Source organism: Anabas testudineus, chromosome 13 (genome assembly GCF_900324465.2).
Source record: "Anabas testudineus chromosome 13, fAnaTes1.2, whole genome shotgun sequence".
In the NCBI taxonomy this organism is placed as follows: domain Eukaryota; kingdom Metazoa; phylum Chordata; class Actinopteri; order Anabantiformes; family Anabantidae; genus Anabas; species Anabas testudineus.
This window is the reverse complement of record NC_046622.1, coordinates 14,754,972-14,773,856: the sequence shown is the minus strand read 5'-3', so window position 1 is coordinate 14,773,856 and position 18,885 is coordinate 14,754,972. Positions and strand designations below refer to the sequence as shown.

The following is an 18,885-nucleotide window of genomic DNA, read 5'->3' as shown; positions in this document are numbered from 1 at the left end:
GAATGAGGAGGGAAAGGAAGGAGAAAGAGAAACAACTATCATGGTCTGTAAATAACAAGACTTCACCTCCATGGACCTTTAGCACATGTATACTGTGATTTACTGCAATCTATCTGTGCATACGTTCATTAACTGTGTCTCCATGGTCACCAAAGTGGCAGTGTCGAGGTCTGAGATCACTCAGAGGGTGACCTTGCCTTTGACAAGTGCACCCAGCTGCATCCATCCTTCTTTCTTTCTCCGTTTCGGTACATCCATTTCTTGAGCCAGCTGCCTCTCTGTCACCCTCCACCCCCTGTCCCCTTCCTCCACCCCCCACCCCCCCAGGAAAAGAGTTGGCACCCATACATGCTCACTCAAAAAACAGCCAAAGTAGCTCTTCCTCTGTCTCTTGCTCACAGACAAACTCGACTTTTTGTGTAATGAGATACAAAAGGAAGTCCAAGTGTCAGGAGCTGTTACTGGGATCTGAAGCAGGACGAACATGTCCCACCTTTGTCCTTCTCTAATAGGGGGGTGACGGTGTCAGAGACTTCTGATTGGAGCATGTCATTCTCACTGGCAATGATGTGCTTCACTAAGCAGTTGGCTGCTTCATCGATGTTGATGTTTTCCTAGATGGAGTGGAAAAAGTCAAAGGACAGAAAGAGAGGAGACAGTGGAATACACAGATTAATGTTAATGTTCATTTGAATGAAAGGACCAAAAAGAAGAGCTGCACGAAAAAAAAAAAACAAAACATTAGAGCAGGTGGGTAAATCAAATCAACCATTACTAAACTGAGTAGATGGATGAAGCACCAGCCAGCATCCATGATGTAAACACAAACTGAAGTGAAGGGAGGTTTGCATATATTTATTCACAGACACTGCAAGTGGCAAAGACGGCGACAAACCTAATGTTTTACACACAAAGAATAAAAGGAAAATTTGTGCTGAGTCATAAAACAACTGGGTTAAAAAATGATCCATGTCCCAAAATTGAAAACCGAAAAATGTAAAAAGTACAGATAAAAAAAATGAAAACAGCTGTGAACATGATGAATGTGCAGATTCAAAATCGAATTGTATCTATGGATTCAATTTTCAACATTTGATTCTTTCAAGTCTGCACCTTATAAATGATCCCTGAGTGTGATTTCTGTGAAAGCTGAGCAGAGATACTATACAGTTATTGTAATGTTTTAAATAAACAGAACTAATGACAGACCAATTCTGCTGAGTAAGCCAGAAAATGTCTGCCTGGGTGCTGCTCACACTCACTCTACTGTATTCTTTTCTTATTTCAAATTGAAATTAGGTACAACTTCATCTTTTAACGTGACTGCACTTTACTTTCCTGAATGTTATTTTTTATGATGTTATTGCAGAAGGTGATTTAAGGAAATCACGCCCTGTAGTGTTATCAGGATGACTATTTATGAACTTACAGTCAATATTATGTGGAGAATGATAGAGTGATAAACTTTCTCCACCCATTAATCTAACAATAATGCAAAATGTCCATTCTCCACAGCACCCAGACATTTAACGGCACCCTAACAATGGCCCTAGATGTTGAAGTGAGGTTCACATGAGGAGAGGACCAGCAGTGACTATGGAAGAGAAAGAAGACGCTTTTTTTCTAATATGTGAATTGTGATGCAGGTGCAGTAGAGACGCTGAATATTCATAAGATCGTACAGTATAGCTCAGTTGGACGTGACGTAGGGAGCTGAAATTCCCCTCACACAGAAACGTTCCTGTGTATGTCATGTCGAGATCTATCACACTTACTGATCTGGAAAAAAGATCTTTAAAATAAATTAAACAACTAAAAAGCTCCATCTCTACACTGCAGCTGCTTCTCTTCTTTTCCTGTTCATTACTCTGCATACAGAGCATGTCCAGCGCTGTTGAAGCTAAAAGTTTGAAACAATTCTTCTGGCAGGTAGTTTAGTCAGGGGGCTCTAAAAAACATCCACTATTAAGTTCTGTACAGTAAAGACTTTTTAGGTACTGTATACTGTACGTTTGCGATGTTTTGGCATCAACATTTACACATTTTGGCAGACTTTTTAAAGACCTAGATTTATCGTCTCCAGGGTTCACAGCACATAACAGCTCTTTGGTGCAATTAAAAGGTTTTGTACAGGAGCTCTAATACTAGGAGCATCTGAAAATGCAGGATACAAATATTTTTCTAAATTAAAAATCCAGACATTTAGAGCATTGTGTTGCCTTGGTCGGGGCAGTCTGAGTGCTTTCTATCGTTTCTAATAGTTACAATTAAAATCACAGAACGTTCCAGTTTTGGTTCAGGCTGAGTGCAGTTTTTGTCTTCTGTGTACACATGGGTGCGTGTGTGTGTGTGTGTGTGTGTGTGTGTGTGTGCATGTGTGTTTGTGTATGTTTGTGCACGCCTTAGCCTATTTTCTTTTCTTCCCATCCAGCTGTGAGATTCCTGCTCCACATTAGCTGCTATAATCGGCGCTTGTGATGGTGTGTCAGTGTGTTAGTGTGTAGGTGGGTGAATCCTCAGCTCAACTCTCAGAAATCACCACATTTCTGTGCGCCTTCAATGACTCTGCACAATTACACTCAATATAATATAACTTTATTATATCTTTAGAAGTTTTGTATGTGCTTCGAATTTTTTCTCATCTGACTCTGAACAAGAAAGCAGATACTCAATGTATCTCTACAAGGTAACCAGGTGCTGTGTTTGATACAGTTGAGCTGGTAGGGAGTCACCCTGGTGTTGTAGGCTGTTATCTTTATTCACCATTCTTCTAGCTTCTTGTTACTGCTTTGTATTTATGTGAGTGTCCCCCGTCTCCTCACCTTAGCTGACGTCTCGTACCATCCCACAAAGCCGTTCTCCTGGCAGAACTGCTCCATCTTTATTCCATTATTGGTCAGTACGTCCCGACCCTGGTCGCATTTGTTCGCCAAAAGCACAGTGGCTACATGCTTCCCGTTGGCAAGTGTCAGTTTGGAATCCAAGTCCTCCTTCCATTTGGTGACGGCCTCAAAGGAGGCGGGCCGCGTCACGTCAAACACAATGAAGGCGCCCACAGCCTCGCGGTAGTAGACGCGGGTCATGTTGCCAAACCTCTCCTGACCTAGAAGACACACACGGACACAGGCGTATACAGACAGAAGATAAATTACAATGTAGTATCAGTGTAACTATTTACATATCTTTTCAGTTTGTTCTCCTTACAGGCACCAAAAAGCAGTGTAATTTCCATTCAGGCTAGTTATTTTATCCACCATGGATGCCATCCCAACATCCCTCACCTACCCTCTCACAAACGCCGTTTTAGATGCATGTTTCACTGTTAAAAGAGACTGCAGAAAGAGCGAGATAAGATGAAGTCACGGATGGAGGCAGGATGGAGGAGGAGAGAGGTGTGTTTGATGTGTGTGCCTGCCTGTGAACTTATCTGTAAAAATTCCTGAGGGTAAAATTAATTCGATAAGCCCCGTTGGAATGTCGTGTCCACATTAATTTTCCCATCCATAATTTCTGCTGGAGCACCATCAGTACCCACTGCACAGTTACAGAATACACTCAGCTTGTGGAAAAGACATTTTCACATTGTGAACTAACAAAAATCCTTCTTTCCAAAAGCAGTTGGCGTCGCAGTGAAGATGATAGGAGTGAATTTACACGGTGCTGTGTGGAGGCCCATAGAAACGTTTCCAATTCACCTACTCTCCTGCACAGGTGTGAGAAAGCACAGTGTCTGCTGCACAATAGCTGTGAGGATGTGTGTCTTGTTCAAGGACACGCAGTATCAGAGGGACAGAAGCTTGTACTATATGAGGAACTATTAGACTTTAGTATTAGCCACACTTATAAAATAAAATATCCCTCAAGTTACAGTTCATAAAAAGTCATTCTTCTATATTATCTATTATGTTACAGTTTCCTCTGGACTGGCATGTTTTATTAGATCAGATTTAAGTGACAACAACTGCCATCGTGGTTTCATTCAAGAGCTGTTAAGTGCCAGTGCACCGACAAGCATGACATGAGCTGAGCCGTGCCCACTTCTAACCACTGAGGATACAGAAACACAAACTCATGGTGGTAGAAAACTCTGTGTTCATTTATGATCCCAGGGCTCATGATAGGAGAAACCAGGAAAATGTACTTAATGTAATAACTGTCCATGTCTTTATTAATAGGGATAAAACACTGTTAGAATTTAGTAAAGATAAAGTGAAGCAAAAGTCCCATACCTGCCTCATTCACATCTTCATGTGCAGGCTGATGTATCTAACCCTGTGAGCCTGTCGGTACAGGCCAGAAAAAAATAACAACAAAAATAGAAGGCAGGGAGATGCCATTTGTTATGGATAATGTGAAGAAACAGCGAGTGATTTATTACATCTGTGGCATGAGAAAAGTACACAATCGAATCCCCAAAATAACCGAGGCCCGTGCTCGGTGAGGAGAAAACGCAAAAGCAGCAAGATATTTTTGGACATTACTTAGAAATGCAAACATAATTATTTAAAACAGATATTTATTTTGAAATATTGGACCTGTAACCATGGTGTTTGACATAATCTCCAAATGTGCTTTCCACAATCCACAGTAAACCGAGAACCCAAGTGATACTGTACTGAAGAGAGCTCATCAGAATATATGCTGATGAATTATTATGATGCTGGTTCTTCCTCAGGGCCAGTGTAAAGAGCATATACAGTATAGCACGGGAACCGTAGCAGTTTTCTCGGAAGGAGACACTTAGTTCACAATAAAAGCTTTCTGTATACAAGAGCTTGGGCCTCAAATCTCCCTCACATGAGTTTGAGCCACATGACTGCTTACTGGAGAGGGCGCACAGGAGGGGAGAGCGCAGCAGGTCAGAGGATTCTTCTAAACCTCAGCCGACACTCATGTGAGATGAAACTGCTGTGATCTTTAGATTCATGATCTTACCCAACAGCATCACAGTCAAAGGCCTCTATTATTGCTTATTTCTGTGTTAGGCAGAGTCAATCAAAGCATTGTAAACCTACAATAAAATTATCTTAATGTATGTATGGATACATTAATATGTTATTTTAAATGTAATTAAACATCCTGTACATGTGTGTATTTGTCAAATAGTTTTAGAGGAGGAAACCTTGGTATTGGTGACTAGGTGATATCCAGTTATAACCATGATATGATAAACATGCTTTTATTTTGCTGTAAGCTGGAATGCATGCTCCTTTTGAGCTGTAAATTCAATACAATTAATTCATTTTAAGGCCCAACCGACCAGCTGACACATTGCCTCACACTAAAAACAATTGTGTCATGATGCTCTCCCATGAGGCCACATGACATTTAAAATGGAAATCAGAGGCTTATTTTATGCCTACATGATGAACTACAGTAGATACCACCACTGTGCTGCCCTACAGATTTAAGCAGCTGTAACATCTTGTTAATCAAAGGTGACAAGTACGGGTTTGATTTAATATCAGCAAAACACAGCACAACCCCTGTGGGGGAAGGTCCCCCCCCCCCCCCCCATGACTTCTTTGTGCCTTTGTGTGAATGTAAATAAAGGGAAATGTGTAGCCAAGTGATGCCATGAGGTCAGCTGGTACACATGAACATTAACTCTGAATCAGTATCACCCCGCTGTGAAAATGGTTTAACAGCAACTGGGACAAAATCACAAGACCGCTCTCTTTTTATCCCCAACCTCAAAGTATGTCTAACTCTACACCACGCTACACTTTGAAAGTCAGCAATGTAAATGTCTTTCTCCCCTTCGGGCACCATGCAGCTCTCTCTTGCTTGAAATCTGTTCATGAAGGTTAAAGTTCCAAGCTTCCTATTTTTATTTTATTTACATTTATTGTAAGATTTTGCTGTTTCTAATCCATGCCGTTTTAGAGATATGACATGAATTAGGGTTTGGAAAAGTCATTTTTTTTATAAAAGCTACCTCAAGGACAAAATAATTGCACAGTAGTTTCCTTCTTACTATAATAACTTTCCATGAACATTAAGGATCATCCAAATGTAGCCTTAAGATAAGTTCAATTAAAAGATCCTTTTTAATGCACCGGCTGCATTAATGTTACTGTCAACTAAAGTTTTTTCCACTTTAAACAAATAACACACACAAAAAAAAACATACTCTGAGAACTTCTATCAATTCAACAATGCTCACTTGTTCTCCTGGTCTGTGGATGACTTCCAAAACATAAAATCACAAGAAATCCACTTACAAAAAACACCTCGTGTGCGTAATTTCAACATTTTTATAAATTTCCAGACATTTTTTATTTTTTATTTTGCTTTTTCTTGGCATCAAGAAGCTGAGGTAACAATACCTGCGATGTCCCACAGCTGCAGACGCACCGTCTCCTGGTCCCAGTTGAGGACTTTGAGGGCGAAGTCCACCCCGATGGTGGCTCGGTAGTTGGGGCTGAAGTTGTGATGGACGTAGCGCTTGATGATGCTGGTCTTGCCGACCCCGAGGTCTCCTATCACAAGAATTTTATAGAGACGCTCCTTGTGGTGGTTGTTCTGCATGGCGACCGAGGAGGGCGAGAGCTGAGCATGAATCCACCGTGAAGGAGAGGGCCGGAGGAGGAACGGGGCGACGCGCAGGGTGGCGCACGGGGAACTGGAGAGTTGGGAAGGAGCAGGGGAGGTAAGGTACGCCCTGACCCACAGAGGGACGTGTGGACCTTGTGACTCACACAAGGGAGCTGGGTGTGTGTTTTAAAAAAAAAAAAAAAAAATTGGGCTTTCCGGGTTCATCGTTAAGTTTTGTTGCGCTGTAGTTGGAAAAAAACGCATTTAAAATTACAATTAGTAAGAAGGGCAATACTTTAGCGTGTACAATAATTCTTGAGTTTTACATGTTATTAAACAAAGCCACAACTGTTTCCAGCTGGTGGAGTGGTTAATGATGACCTTCATTCAGTAGCTGGTTAAAGTGGAGCTTTTATAAACTGTTGTGCAACTGATTTGTGTTTTAAAGATCACAATGTTTGTGTAAGCCTGCTAATGACCCGTCCTTACATTATCAAAACGTGAGGACAGGTACTTGTATTAAGCCACTTTAATGTTCATATTTAATCCATAGGTTTTGGCTGGTAGATTGTCTGGACAGCCTTCAGTCACCGTCCTTTGGCTCTTGTGGTGCCATTAGTTTTAATTTGTAAAACAGCACGACCAACGTCAGATAAAAGATGCAAATACAAGTGTTTTAAAGTGTTTCTGAAATGCCTTTAATCCAAATTTAAAAAAATAATAAAATTTTACAATGCAGTCAGATTGGTTTGCACTGAAATAAAAAACAGATTCCTTTTAAAAAGCTCCATAAAGAACTCTCACAAATTAGCCTACAGTGAAATCTGGCAGGCATGGTTTGACGCAAGGACAGAAGACCATTCAATTGTCCACTCTGCTTCCCTGAGACAAAGGAACCCGTAGTGCTGCACCTGACGAGCACAGTCTGTCACAGGATGTACCCATCCGTTTGGAGTCCAGCTTTGTATTGGCAGCTACAGCTTGACTAATCATTCATAGGCAGGAAACCTTTATAAGCAACATGGTAAATTCAGCATGAGATTCTGATAGAAGAGGAAAATGGAGCCATAACTTACTTGGACTGTGTCTGAAATCACTCCCCATTTGTTATCAAGTGTTACTGTGCACAATTGTAACTCAGTGTCTGGAGTCTGAGTGTGTAAATCTATTCACTATAGTGCCCTCAGTGACAAATTCAACAATAGAAAAGTTATCCACTACTTCCTGCTAACAATCCCACAATGTTCCCTGTTGAACAAAAAAAATAATAAAATAAAAGTAGCTGTACTGCTGACAGCGATGATGCAGAATTTAAAGTGATTATTAAGTGTCGGAAATCTCACTGCACTGCTTACCGAGAGCACATTGGATGGGGAGTAGCGATTTCGCGTGAAATGCTTTGACACAGCCCAAATATATCATTCACCTTGCTCTTCTTGTTTCTTCTGGAAGGCAGATATTTCGTGGAAAAGCAGAGTTGCATGTATATGATGCTTGGAAATTAAAAAACACAAAGTGTCAGACCTCTATGATGATTGATCACTAAAACCACTTGGTTCCTGACTATTTAAATGAACTAACACTACTTCTGGTTTTCAGTTGCTTTCCCTTTAAGATCATTTGTAATCATAAAATATTGTCTGTGAAGCTGAATTGGAGCACTAATGTACTTAATGTGCATTTTTATGTACTGTAGTACATAAGTGTAAACCGATTCACATGCTGGGAAAAGTTTACCCAACAGCCTCTGAAGTGCACTTTGATAAAAAGCTAAGCTACACAGGGAATTAAAAAATATTTATGTTAAAAAGTGCACTTTAGACTCATCAAGACACCCATTCCCCTCATCCCGAGTTTACAGCTTGGGGATTGGGTTGGCTGCGACTGCAATGCTCTCAATCGCACACTCGTCACTCCCCCGGCGGATTCGGAAGTAACCTTCCTCACCCCAACCAGTGCCCCAGCTGTTCTTGACAATCCAGTACTTCTGCCCAGTCTTCTGGCAGCGGCCATACCCCACCAACAGCACAGCGTGGTTGGTCAGCTCGAAGGGATTGAACGGGTCTGTGAGGCCTGTGTGGTGGTAGATGCCCCCCCTATAGCTCATGAAGTCAGGGTAGACCTGTGCAAGGATAGGGACAATTTAATCCTTCACTTTTGTGGTCAAGTATGAAGCAGAAAGCTCTGAGCTTTAGAGCAGAAGGAACAGAACATTTCATGAAGAATAAAAAAAGTCATAAATAAGTGATTCACAGTTGGTAAAAGCAAGATTTCTTAACTTTAAGAGAAAATGTCATTTTAAAAAGTTCCTTCATATCAATGTGGGCACAAGGTTCAACTCGAACATGAATAACTGGCCTCTAGTGACTACACCTGCAAAACAGCAGTTGAATTTGGGCCAAAATATGGGAAGTATTAGGATGGCAATGTGTGACTACGCAAGTTAAACATAACTTTGACTAAGCTGCACTGACAGGAAACTCCCCCAACTGTACTGTGAACACATAACGGTGTGAAAAGCAGCAGCACTGGTGTACCTCAAAAGCCACTGCCATGGGTCCATTCTTGACCAGTTCTAACATCATGGCCATCTCGCTGCAGCCGCCATAAAATCCACCGACGTAGTTGTATTCTGCTGTGTAAATGCGGCCACAGTTTTGAGGAACACCGCACGGAGAGTTCTTTGCGATATACGGGAAGCACGACTCCTCCACGACACCAAAATCCTGTACATACTTGCCAATCAGGTAAGGGAACCCGCCATCACAACCTTAAAGGAGAGAGACAAATATAATATTTGTTTGTTTAATGAGTACAGCAATCAGAATTAACATCAGTAGATGCTTGTGGAGGTTGCCTTGACGTTCTTGCAAGGTGAAATCTCTTATGCAATTGAGGGAAAATAAAAAATAAAAACACTCCAAAATAATAATTGAAAACGCACTGGTCCAGGTTGTTATGGAACACTTGACTTTCCAAAAGGCGGTTAGGATACACTTTACAAAACACTTCAGTACTACTTGTTCTGATTAGGGGGGAAGGCAGCCCTGAGCTGTTCACATACAGCAGTGCCACACTTTTCCAAGATTAGGTTTACGTTATAGAAGCAACCATGGTTTACATGGTTTAATTGCTGGCCAATTCGAAAAAGGATGATGAGAAGCGAGTTGCATTTCACATTGTGAGGTAGTTTACCTTGAGAATACTCCGAACAGGAGACCACTTGCTGTGGGCTGAGGATGGGAGTCTGACTGTTGTTGGTGAGGATTCGAATACGAGCTTCTAACATTCCCATGGAGGCAAAGGAGTAGCAGCTACCACACGATGCTGAAACAGAACGGAGATAGACACGAGTTACATCACACAGCGCTGGAATAAATCCTGTCTTTGCAAAATATAGGTAACTCTGCTCTTTAATAGCACACAAAAGCATTCTTGTTCAAGGACATTACATCAGTCAGTACTGATGTTCCTGCAATGTTCCTGGCTCAGTACACCCATCTGCATTAAACGTAATGCGCAATAATGGAGCAAGGCGCAGAAACAGATGCATCGATTCAAGTCACCAGATACCAGCGATAGAGGGAAGACACCAGGTTCTCAATAAAATGCTCTGTAGAAACAAATTAAAATCGGGGAAGCAAGGCTGCAGGGATTTGCAAGGTGGTTTAATTGTGGCAATGATTCAAGTCAGGGTGACAGAAGAGTTTTTATTTGGGTCAGAGACTTTAAGACTCTTACGAGTAATAAGGTTTAATAACCAGTCATTTAAATTAAAGAACTTTACTAGCGGGAAACCTTTACCCATACTAATGTGATGGCATCCGTTTCACACGAGTCATGGTGAAACTTAGTTAGAGGCAGAAGCAGTTAGAGGTCTGCTTCAGAGCGACTGACTTAAAGATACAAACATTTTGTATTTGATAAAACACAAAGCATGAAGTTTGTCTATACTTACATTAAGATCAGATCACATTTAAAAATTACAGCAGGAAACCAGCTAACGCCGTAGGGTTGATGCACCGTCTTGGCACTGGAAGACCAGCCAAACCAATTTATTCTCAAACCTACAAATTTCTGTGAAGTGAATTGGAACCTACAAAATCCACCTGACTTGTAACAGTGTAGCAGAAATAAGCTCCCCAGCGCTGCATGGTGGTTTAGAGGGCTTCTATTGAAACACTTCAGCCCTCTCCACATCCTTAAACCCAGCCCTACAGAGGCCCTCTCAGACACTCAAACTACTCAGCACGCGTAATCTCTTCACTCACACACTAGGTTGTGCAGGAACACAGGAGCAGAGCAGAAAGCTGACCCAGGCCTGCCAAGAGGGAAGCAAAGTAGCTGGTTGCAAGCTGCTGCTCAGTGTTTAGCCTTTATTGACAGCTTTGAGCATTAAAAAAAGAAATTTTGTCTGCCTCTGGGTTATTGCATTGGCATCTTTGCATTAAAAGTACAGTCACCTCTCTAGCCTTAAGTGGATTTTTGCAGTGTTTTCAAATTAGCTAGTTGTGTATGTCCAGACTCAACAGTAAAACAAAAATACTAAAGATTCAAGGTTATTAAACAACAACTCGTCACCTTGGTTTCGCACAGGGCTGACGAAGTTAACGCCATTAACGTTCCTCCAGTCCCAGTGCTCCGGCAAAGTTGCAGCCACCTTGGCCAGTTCAGCTCTCCGAGGCATGGGGCGAACACGGCTAGAGGGAAAAAAGAGGAACAAAAAATAAAAAATAAAAATAAAAAAATCTTACATTTTAATCTCTAAATTATGAAAAGCATTTGTCAAACCATTTCCTAGAAAACCAGCCAAAGTTCCACAACTCATAACTTATGATAACTTTAATAACATCCACGACATTAACACCACCTGATCGTTTTAATATTAGGGTGGACAAGTCTCAGCAGGGGCTCTCTAACAAGTCTGCACTTACACACATTTAAATGCAGCAGCTGAGATGTACTGTGTGTTCCGAATTGTGTCAGTAATGGGTAGCAGTAAAATTAAAACCACAAGATCAAGATCAACAAATCATCCAGGTCACTGTGTTACTGTTGTGACTAATCAGTGCAGGTCCTTTAAAACTAGCCCAGGCTGTAGCAATACTGTATGTAGGACTCTGCAGAATGATACTGTGCCACTCAGATGTGCAACACACTTGCAGTCAGCAGGAGCTGCTGAATGTCACAAAGATAAGCTGTAATCATCTGTCTACATATCCAGTTACGGTCAGTCAGCAGTGTTTGATTATAGAATGATAATTAGACGTGTTAAAGCTGCACTGGTTAAGGAGAAAAGAAAAAACAAAAAAAAACAAAACCTGCACTGTTATTTTCTGTTTTGATGCTCATCTTTATTTCTACACGCCATCAGCTCTCATTTAGTCTTTTTTTTTTAAACCCAGTGCCCATATCTGTATTTAATGTCAATTTCTTTCAGTTACAAATTAACATGTCAAAGTCCATAACAGTTCCACTGATTAAATCTTGACTGAAATTGATATAAATAAATGATTGCAATTGAAAGAAAGTACAGTTTTCAAGAAATGACTAAGACTAAAAGTAAATTGAGAAACCCCATCAAACTTAATTGTATTATACAGACTACTAGTGCAGAAACTCAATTTAGAGGGAGTCACCCGCAAAAAGTATTATAAGGGGCCATATTATATTTTAGTAGTTAAAACAAATAGAAATCCTCGTTTCAGAAAGCTCCTTCCAAGTCCAGCCACAAATTCTCTATTGATTGAGGTCTAGGCTTTGACTTGGCCACTGCAGAACATTCACCTTGTTGTCGGTAAACATTTCTGTGTAGCTTTCGTTGTCAAGTCAAGTTATCGTCTTGCTGGCAAACACATCTTCTCCCAAGCAGTAGTTGTCTTGCTGACGGAATAACATTGTCCTCAAAGATTGTCCTACATTTTGCCACATTCATCTTATCCTCAACCTAAACAAGCCTTCTAGGGCCGGGCTTCCTCACAGAATAATGCTGCCACCACCGTGTTTCACAGTAGGAATGGTGTGTTTGTGGTGATGTGCAGTGTTTGGTGTGCTCCTGAACATAGCGTCTTGCCTGATGGACAAAAAGCACCATTTTTATCTCAGACCAAAGAATCCTCTTCCAGTGGACCATGGAGTCTTTCACATGCTTATTGGTGAACTTAAGTCATGATTTAACATGACATTTTCTTCAACAGTGGCTTTCTCCTTGACTTCTCCTGTTAAACTTTGACTGATGAAGAACCTGGGCAACAGTTGTTGTATGTACAGCCTCTTGTATTGCACTTATAACTCCTCAGTCATTGGTGTGTTAGTGGCCTCTCTCACTAGTCTCCTAGTATGGAGACTCAGTTTGTGTGGACGGCCTGTTCTAGGCAGATTTAGACATATTTTGATCATTTCTTGATGATGGATTTCACTGAACTCCGGGAGATGTTCGGTGCCTTGGAGATTATTTTGCATTCATCCCCTGACTTCTGAGTATCTGGGAGTGTTCTTTTGTCTTCATGGTGTAATGGTAGTCAGGAATATACCAGTGACCGGACCTTCCTGACAAGTGTCTTCATACTGCATAATCACTTGAGACACATTCACTGCACTCAGGTGATCCCCATTTCACTAATTGTGGGACTACTAGCACCCAATAATCATAAAAAGGAGGGAACATCCAAGGGGATGAATACTTTTTATAGGCACTACATGCACACTTTTCCTCCACTCCCCCCCACCTCATACGACACCCTACAGATTACAGAATTCACATGAAAAGTAAGTAAATACTCACATGGGGATCTTGGAGGCAGGCCCCCCTGCTCGGTAGTACAGCTGTTGCAGAGTGTACATCTCATTCTCTGCGTAGGGCACAGCTATCCAAGACTTCTGAACCGAGTTGATGGCTCTAATGAAGTCCAGGTTTTGTTTATAAGGCTTGTCGAGCAGGCTGGAGAGTGAAATGAGGTTGTAGGTAAAAACTTTATTAAGACAAATCAAGACATTGCCCAAGTACAGTATTACTGTGTTAGGTAATATGTAGCTTTGACAAAATACACACCTGAACATAGATACAAATAATGTCCTACAACACACACACACACACACGTTTAGTTTGTACTGGTTTTACTGAAGACCGAGTCCATTTTTTTTGCGATGTTGCTGCATCTAACTGCATTATTCTGTTAAAACTCATGTTTTAACTTGCACTACTATAGGCAACAGCAGACTTGTAGAAGCAGATTATATTCCATGAAGTAGTAAGAAAACCAGCAGCTGCAGCTTTGACTAAATATTCTCCAATATAAGATCTGACGCTGACTGAACGTTAGTTTCTCTTTGTATCACCAGTTCAGAAGTCATTTAATTCCCAATGTTTACTGTGAGGATCAATTTTGTTTTTTTTTTTATTTAATTTTTTTTTTAGCACTTTTCGTCCACAGTGGAAATCCAAAACGCTTCACATCAACATAAAAAGGCAAGTTGGGCAATACTGTAATTAAACATCACATGTCAAATGTGGGTTTTACAGTCTGTAAGACTTTGTCCTTGGACGGAATTAAAATCAGTAAAAAGCAGGAGAAAGTGTACATTAGAGCAGAAATGACGGTACTGCACATTTGATTGAAAGCAAAGGTCATCAGCACCTCCTACACTGATGTTCTGCGTAGAAACACATGTTCCCATGTGCCAGACTCCACCGATGTCTCACTTGATTGCTTGTGGACTTAAGATTTTAGGGATGGACCAAGCTACTGTCTGATCATTTACATACCCGCTGCTGAAGACTGGCTTGTTATCTGTTCGGGGTGGTACTGGGTTCACTCTCTTGCCCACAAAACAGGCCCAGTTGTTGCCCAGGACATCATGAACCCACCCTGGCAGAGTCTGGTCACAGTAGCTGGTCACCTTAGAGCCCTGCTGCGTGTACTGAAAGTGTATGGAGAGAAACAGACTGCAGTTTGTCAATACATATACTGTAAAACTCAGTCAGCTAATTTCATGCAAATACAAATATCCAGAAATAAAAAATGTAGGTAAAGCACTTTCAGTAAATGACTTGGGTATCGAGTTATGTTGAAGAAAATACAATGCAGAAGTGCATGTTGCCACACTCAGCTAAAATCACCTCAAACAATGAGGAAGTTGAAGACGTGGACTAATCACAGCTTGGGTTTGTAGACAGGCGGCCTATGACAGTTGTCACAGTGTCATGTGAGTGACGAGAGGGAACATATGACTAAGAGATTAACCTTTACTATAGCTCATATTTCCAACAGATATAATATATCTGACAGAGTCGTATCAGATGGACAGGAAACTAAGTGATAATAAAACTGAAACTTTACCGTCAAGGGGGGTTAAAAATAGAGCCTGGACATTTGTTAAACCACAGTGCAACTTTCTTACCATGTTACTTTCAATGAGCCCTCAAGTTGTCATTAGTAAGATGAGATGAACTCCAACTACATAAACTTAGTGCTCAGCTGGGCAGATAAACACACAAGTCATTATGTTATAAGAATAGGACATTAACCAGCTTACAGAAAGCATTTTAGCTGACTATTGTCACTCACATAAAATCGACTATGCTCTTCATCTGTGCACCTCCTACCTTGAAGAAGGCGAACCATTTGTACCCATTGATGACCACTTCAAAGCCCTGGTTGTAGATGATGGTGAAGAAGCCGGTGTGGCCCAGCTCGTCTGTGGCTACAGACAGTTTCTCCAGGGTCACGGTTACAGTGCTCTCGCCTGTAGCTGAGGGGGAACAAGTGTTTTAATTAGGCCTGCAACAACTCGACTGTCTGCAGTTCACCCACAGCTGAAAAAGTTTCAACTACACTGAAGTGGATTCATTAGAAATAAAGTTTAACACAAAGCTACTAAAATGTGCATCAATTTTTTTTTATATGCACTGAAAAATAGACTGTCATTAAAACTCATTAAGCACTTAAGCTGTGTTAGGGCTCTCATTGAAACCGGACTACACAAAGAGGAAGGGATCAGTCACCTGCTGCAGTTTCTCCGCACCGACATGTGACATCTTCCCAAACTGCAAAACTGCTCCATCACTGTTCATCGTGCTGTGTGGGTGCTGTGTGGGTGCTGTGTGGGTGCATACCTTCAGCAGAGCAGTTGATAGTCTTGTCGTGTCCTCCTTTGGACACCTGGAACACCCATGTCCCCAGCAGGTCCTCGTAGGTGCAGTTGGCCGGTGTGTCACCCCGAGACCCTTCAACCCAAAGCAAGAGCACACACGCCAACACGCCGCGCAGCATCATGTTCAGTCAGTCAACCAAACACACCAGCTTCTTCAAACACCGTTAAAAAATCACTTAAAAGTTGACCCCTGCTTGTTTTCTGCGGGACCTGACCCGCGAACACTCCGGTGTTGACCTTCGTCTCCTGCTCCTTATTTATACAATATGAAACTTTTACCAAAGACCCAGGTTTCAACTTCCATGGTCAAGATAGATATCTGTCGCCCATTAGTACGCCCCACATGGTGTTGGTTAGCCAGCAGGATAGTTAACATAAATGGCGGCAGGTAAAAAAGACGTCACAAAGCAGATGTCTACATATTATCACTAGTTAAAGGATATGTTCCAATATTAGCTCACGGTTTGTTATTTTAACGACACATCCGCCAGACTTCAGCTCGTCACGATTAGCTCATCAACAGTCTGCCAAAATTTACCGAGCGAACACGGAAATAGTTGGCGGCGACTCTCTCGCTCCACACTGTTCTTTGTGTGTTATTCGTTTTAATTTCGTTTTCCTCGTCATGTGACACGACGCAAACACGACGTAAACGCGACGTGCGCAGACAGAAACCGACGTAAGCAGTCAGGTGTGCGAACTGATCGCAGGTGATAAGTCTGTGGTTTGTGTGGAGTTCCCTGATTGAACTGAATTGTTTTAGTTGAATCTTGGCAACAAAAAAAATTCACAGGAACATATATAGCCTATTTATAAATATAATAAAAGTGAATAAATTAGATAATAAAGTAAAACACTGTAGGGATAATTAGTCTTTTATTGACTGTTAAACTAATAATACATTTTTAAGAACTAAATAATTAAGAGCATGTGTTGCTTTTTGTTGTTGTACGTGTTGTGATGTAAGAAGAAAAAGCACAGCCAGGTGTAAATGATGACAACAGCATTGGGCGGAAATGGGCAATATCCAGTCTTTTTCGCCTCCAAGTGCAGCAGATCAGACATTTCCAGTGTTAACAAACCTTTATTATTACTTATTTAATTTCATTAACTTCTGATCAACTCAGGTCGTTCGTGTCTATTATCCTAAATCTGAATTATGTACAATTTCTGACTGCTGCTGGTGTCAGAAAAGCCAGACTCTACATCTGACATCTGTGTGCATGTGCATATTGCTTCCCTGTCATAAGTCAGCACTGGCGCCTCACAGTCTGGTAAAAAAATAAACAGAACCGAAGGAGAAATGAGGAAGTTTCATATTTGTTGCACATTTATACAGAAGCTTTCTGCTCAAGACAAACTGGAAGGAATGTATGTAACCAAGCAGTTCTTGAGAAAACGGCATGGATTGCCTGTCATACAAGTGATGCTGTTGTTGGTATAAATTTGTTTAAGTTAAATCTGCACATACACAGAAGTTCAACACCTCAGTGGTGTTTAGATCACAGCTGGACACGTCGCATAAAAACATGAACAATCAACATATAAGGATCAAAATGAGACCTGTAATGTGATTAAAGCCTTAAATAACACAGAGATATGATTAGTCTCATGTATTTCCTACTGTCTGCATTTCTAAAATCACTCCATAGAGCACCATTTCTATGTCCACCACTTGCTGGACTGATCAAGTGTAGGCCTGTAAACTGATGCACTCATGCATCCTCCACAATTTCCCACAGTGTGATATTTTGTCTCAGTAACATGTGGCCTATAGGCTTCTTTTACTTTCCCCACAATGTAGTACATCACATTTTACACATAAATGCAAAAAACGTGTTTATAGTGTGACAATACACCACCAATGCATAGTGAGTGAGTAAATACAAAAATGAACAAAATATCATTTCACTGCTCACTAAGTTAGTGAAGGAGTCAACTAAGTGGAGATCTTACACACAGTCAACATTTCCAACAGCATCGCATATATTTTGTGGGGTTCGGGGGCTTAATTAAAGCAAAACACAACCATCTAATGGAGTTAAATAAATCCATATGTACAACTATGTTTTGTTTGTCACTTTTCCCATCACTTTGTAATCAGCCATTACATCTTATGTTGTTAAACAGCACTCAGCTGTGAAAGGGTCTGCAGCATCTAATAGATGCTTTCAGAACCCAGTTGAGCAATAGAGATCTGGATTAGTAATTTGGTTGTGTACCAGAGCTGAAACTCAACGGCATCTGTGATATCATGTGCGATGAGCCAGAAAGACCAAACGACATCACATCAGGAACTTGTGGCGAGTGGAGCGGCAGCAAATTGCCTCACACACACAGAGAGCTCACATATCACCCACAGGTATGTGACTGTTGCTACGTATCAAGACCCTAGAGTGAACTTTTCCATTTGTTTGTATAAGCTGTTGTTTTGCAGCTGTTTGGTTCTTGTGTTCCAATTTGTAACTGTGAACTAAATGTTGTTGTGCAATAATTCCTATAGAGGAATTGTATTTTCTTGTCTCCTGACAGAGGTCAGAGAGTCAGCTTGTCAGCTTGTGCGTTTTTTTGTGTGCGTGTGTCGTTGTGTCCTGATTGGTCTGTAGTTAAAGGGGTTAAAGAGCTTATTTTAGCCGGCAGGCACTTAAGGCAAGTGCTGGAGGCTTTGATCACCATAGCAACCATGACATAGACTGACTCATCTCCTTGACAGACCATAATAAGCACTCATCTGAAGAAGGCACTGAAGAGGTATTAGTCATGCAGTCTCATTAGTGCCATTACACTGTGTTTGTGAGGAAGTGTTAGTGTGCATCAGAGTGGGTACACGTGTATGTTTTTGCATTTAGGTGACTGTGTGTGTGTGTGTGTGTGTGTGTGTGTGTGTGTGTGTGTCTGTGTGTCTGTGTGTCTGTGTGTCTGTGTGTCTGTGTGCCTATGCAATAATGCAAAATAGAGGAGCAGGGAGCAGAGACACAGAGACGGAGGGATGATGTTATGAATGTTAACAGCGTGAACCCACTGGGTTCCCTGTCAGTGTGACTCACTGGAACTCGTGTTTCAATCTTGATATTGTTCTCGCTTCCACTGGCAGGAAATTAAAACTCAAGTGACTTTCAGTTCTGGTATATTGGCACCCACATATTTGTTCCATGCCTGCTTGGTTTCTTCTCTCCCCGCATCACGCTTTCTTGT

At 41.3% G+C, this 18,885-nt stretch overlaps 2 protein-coding genes across 2 annotated transcripts; both read right to left on the bottom strand.

Moving 5' to 3' along the window:
* Window positions 1–328: 328 nt before the first annotated feature.
* rab38a (RAB38a, member RAS oncogene family) lies at window positions 329–6,703 on the bottom strand. Its single transcript, XM_026365019.1, has 3 exons — window positions 6,330–6,703; window positions 2,823–3,103; window positions 329–614 (listed from the first exon to the last, which is right to left on the bottom strand). The coding sequence occupies exons 1-3, from the start codon at window positions 6,529–6,531 to the stop codon at window positions 459–461; spliced, it is 639 nt and encodes a 212-aa protein (XP_026220804.1). The 5' UTR covers window positions 6,532–6,703; the 3' UTR covers window positions 329–458.
* Window positions 6,704–7,219: 516 nt separating this feature from the next.
* ctsc (cathepsin C) lies at window positions 7,220–15,964 on the bottom strand. The gene is made up of 8 exons (XM_026378656.1): window positions 15,653–15,964; window positions 15,143–15,288; window positions 14,303–14,457; window positions 13,322–13,477; window positions 11,119–11,237; window positions 9,733–9,864; window positions 9,075–9,307; window positions 7,220–8,659 (listed from the first exon to the last, which is right to left on the bottom strand). Exons 1-8 carry the CDS (start codon window positions 15,810–15,812, stop codon window positions 8,393–8,395), a joined length of 1,368 nt encoding a protein of 455 aa, XP_026234441.1. The 5' UTR covers window positions 15,813–15,964; the 3' UTR covers window positions 7,220–8,392.
* Between the last annotated feature and the right edge of the window lie 2,921 nt (window positions 15,965–18,885).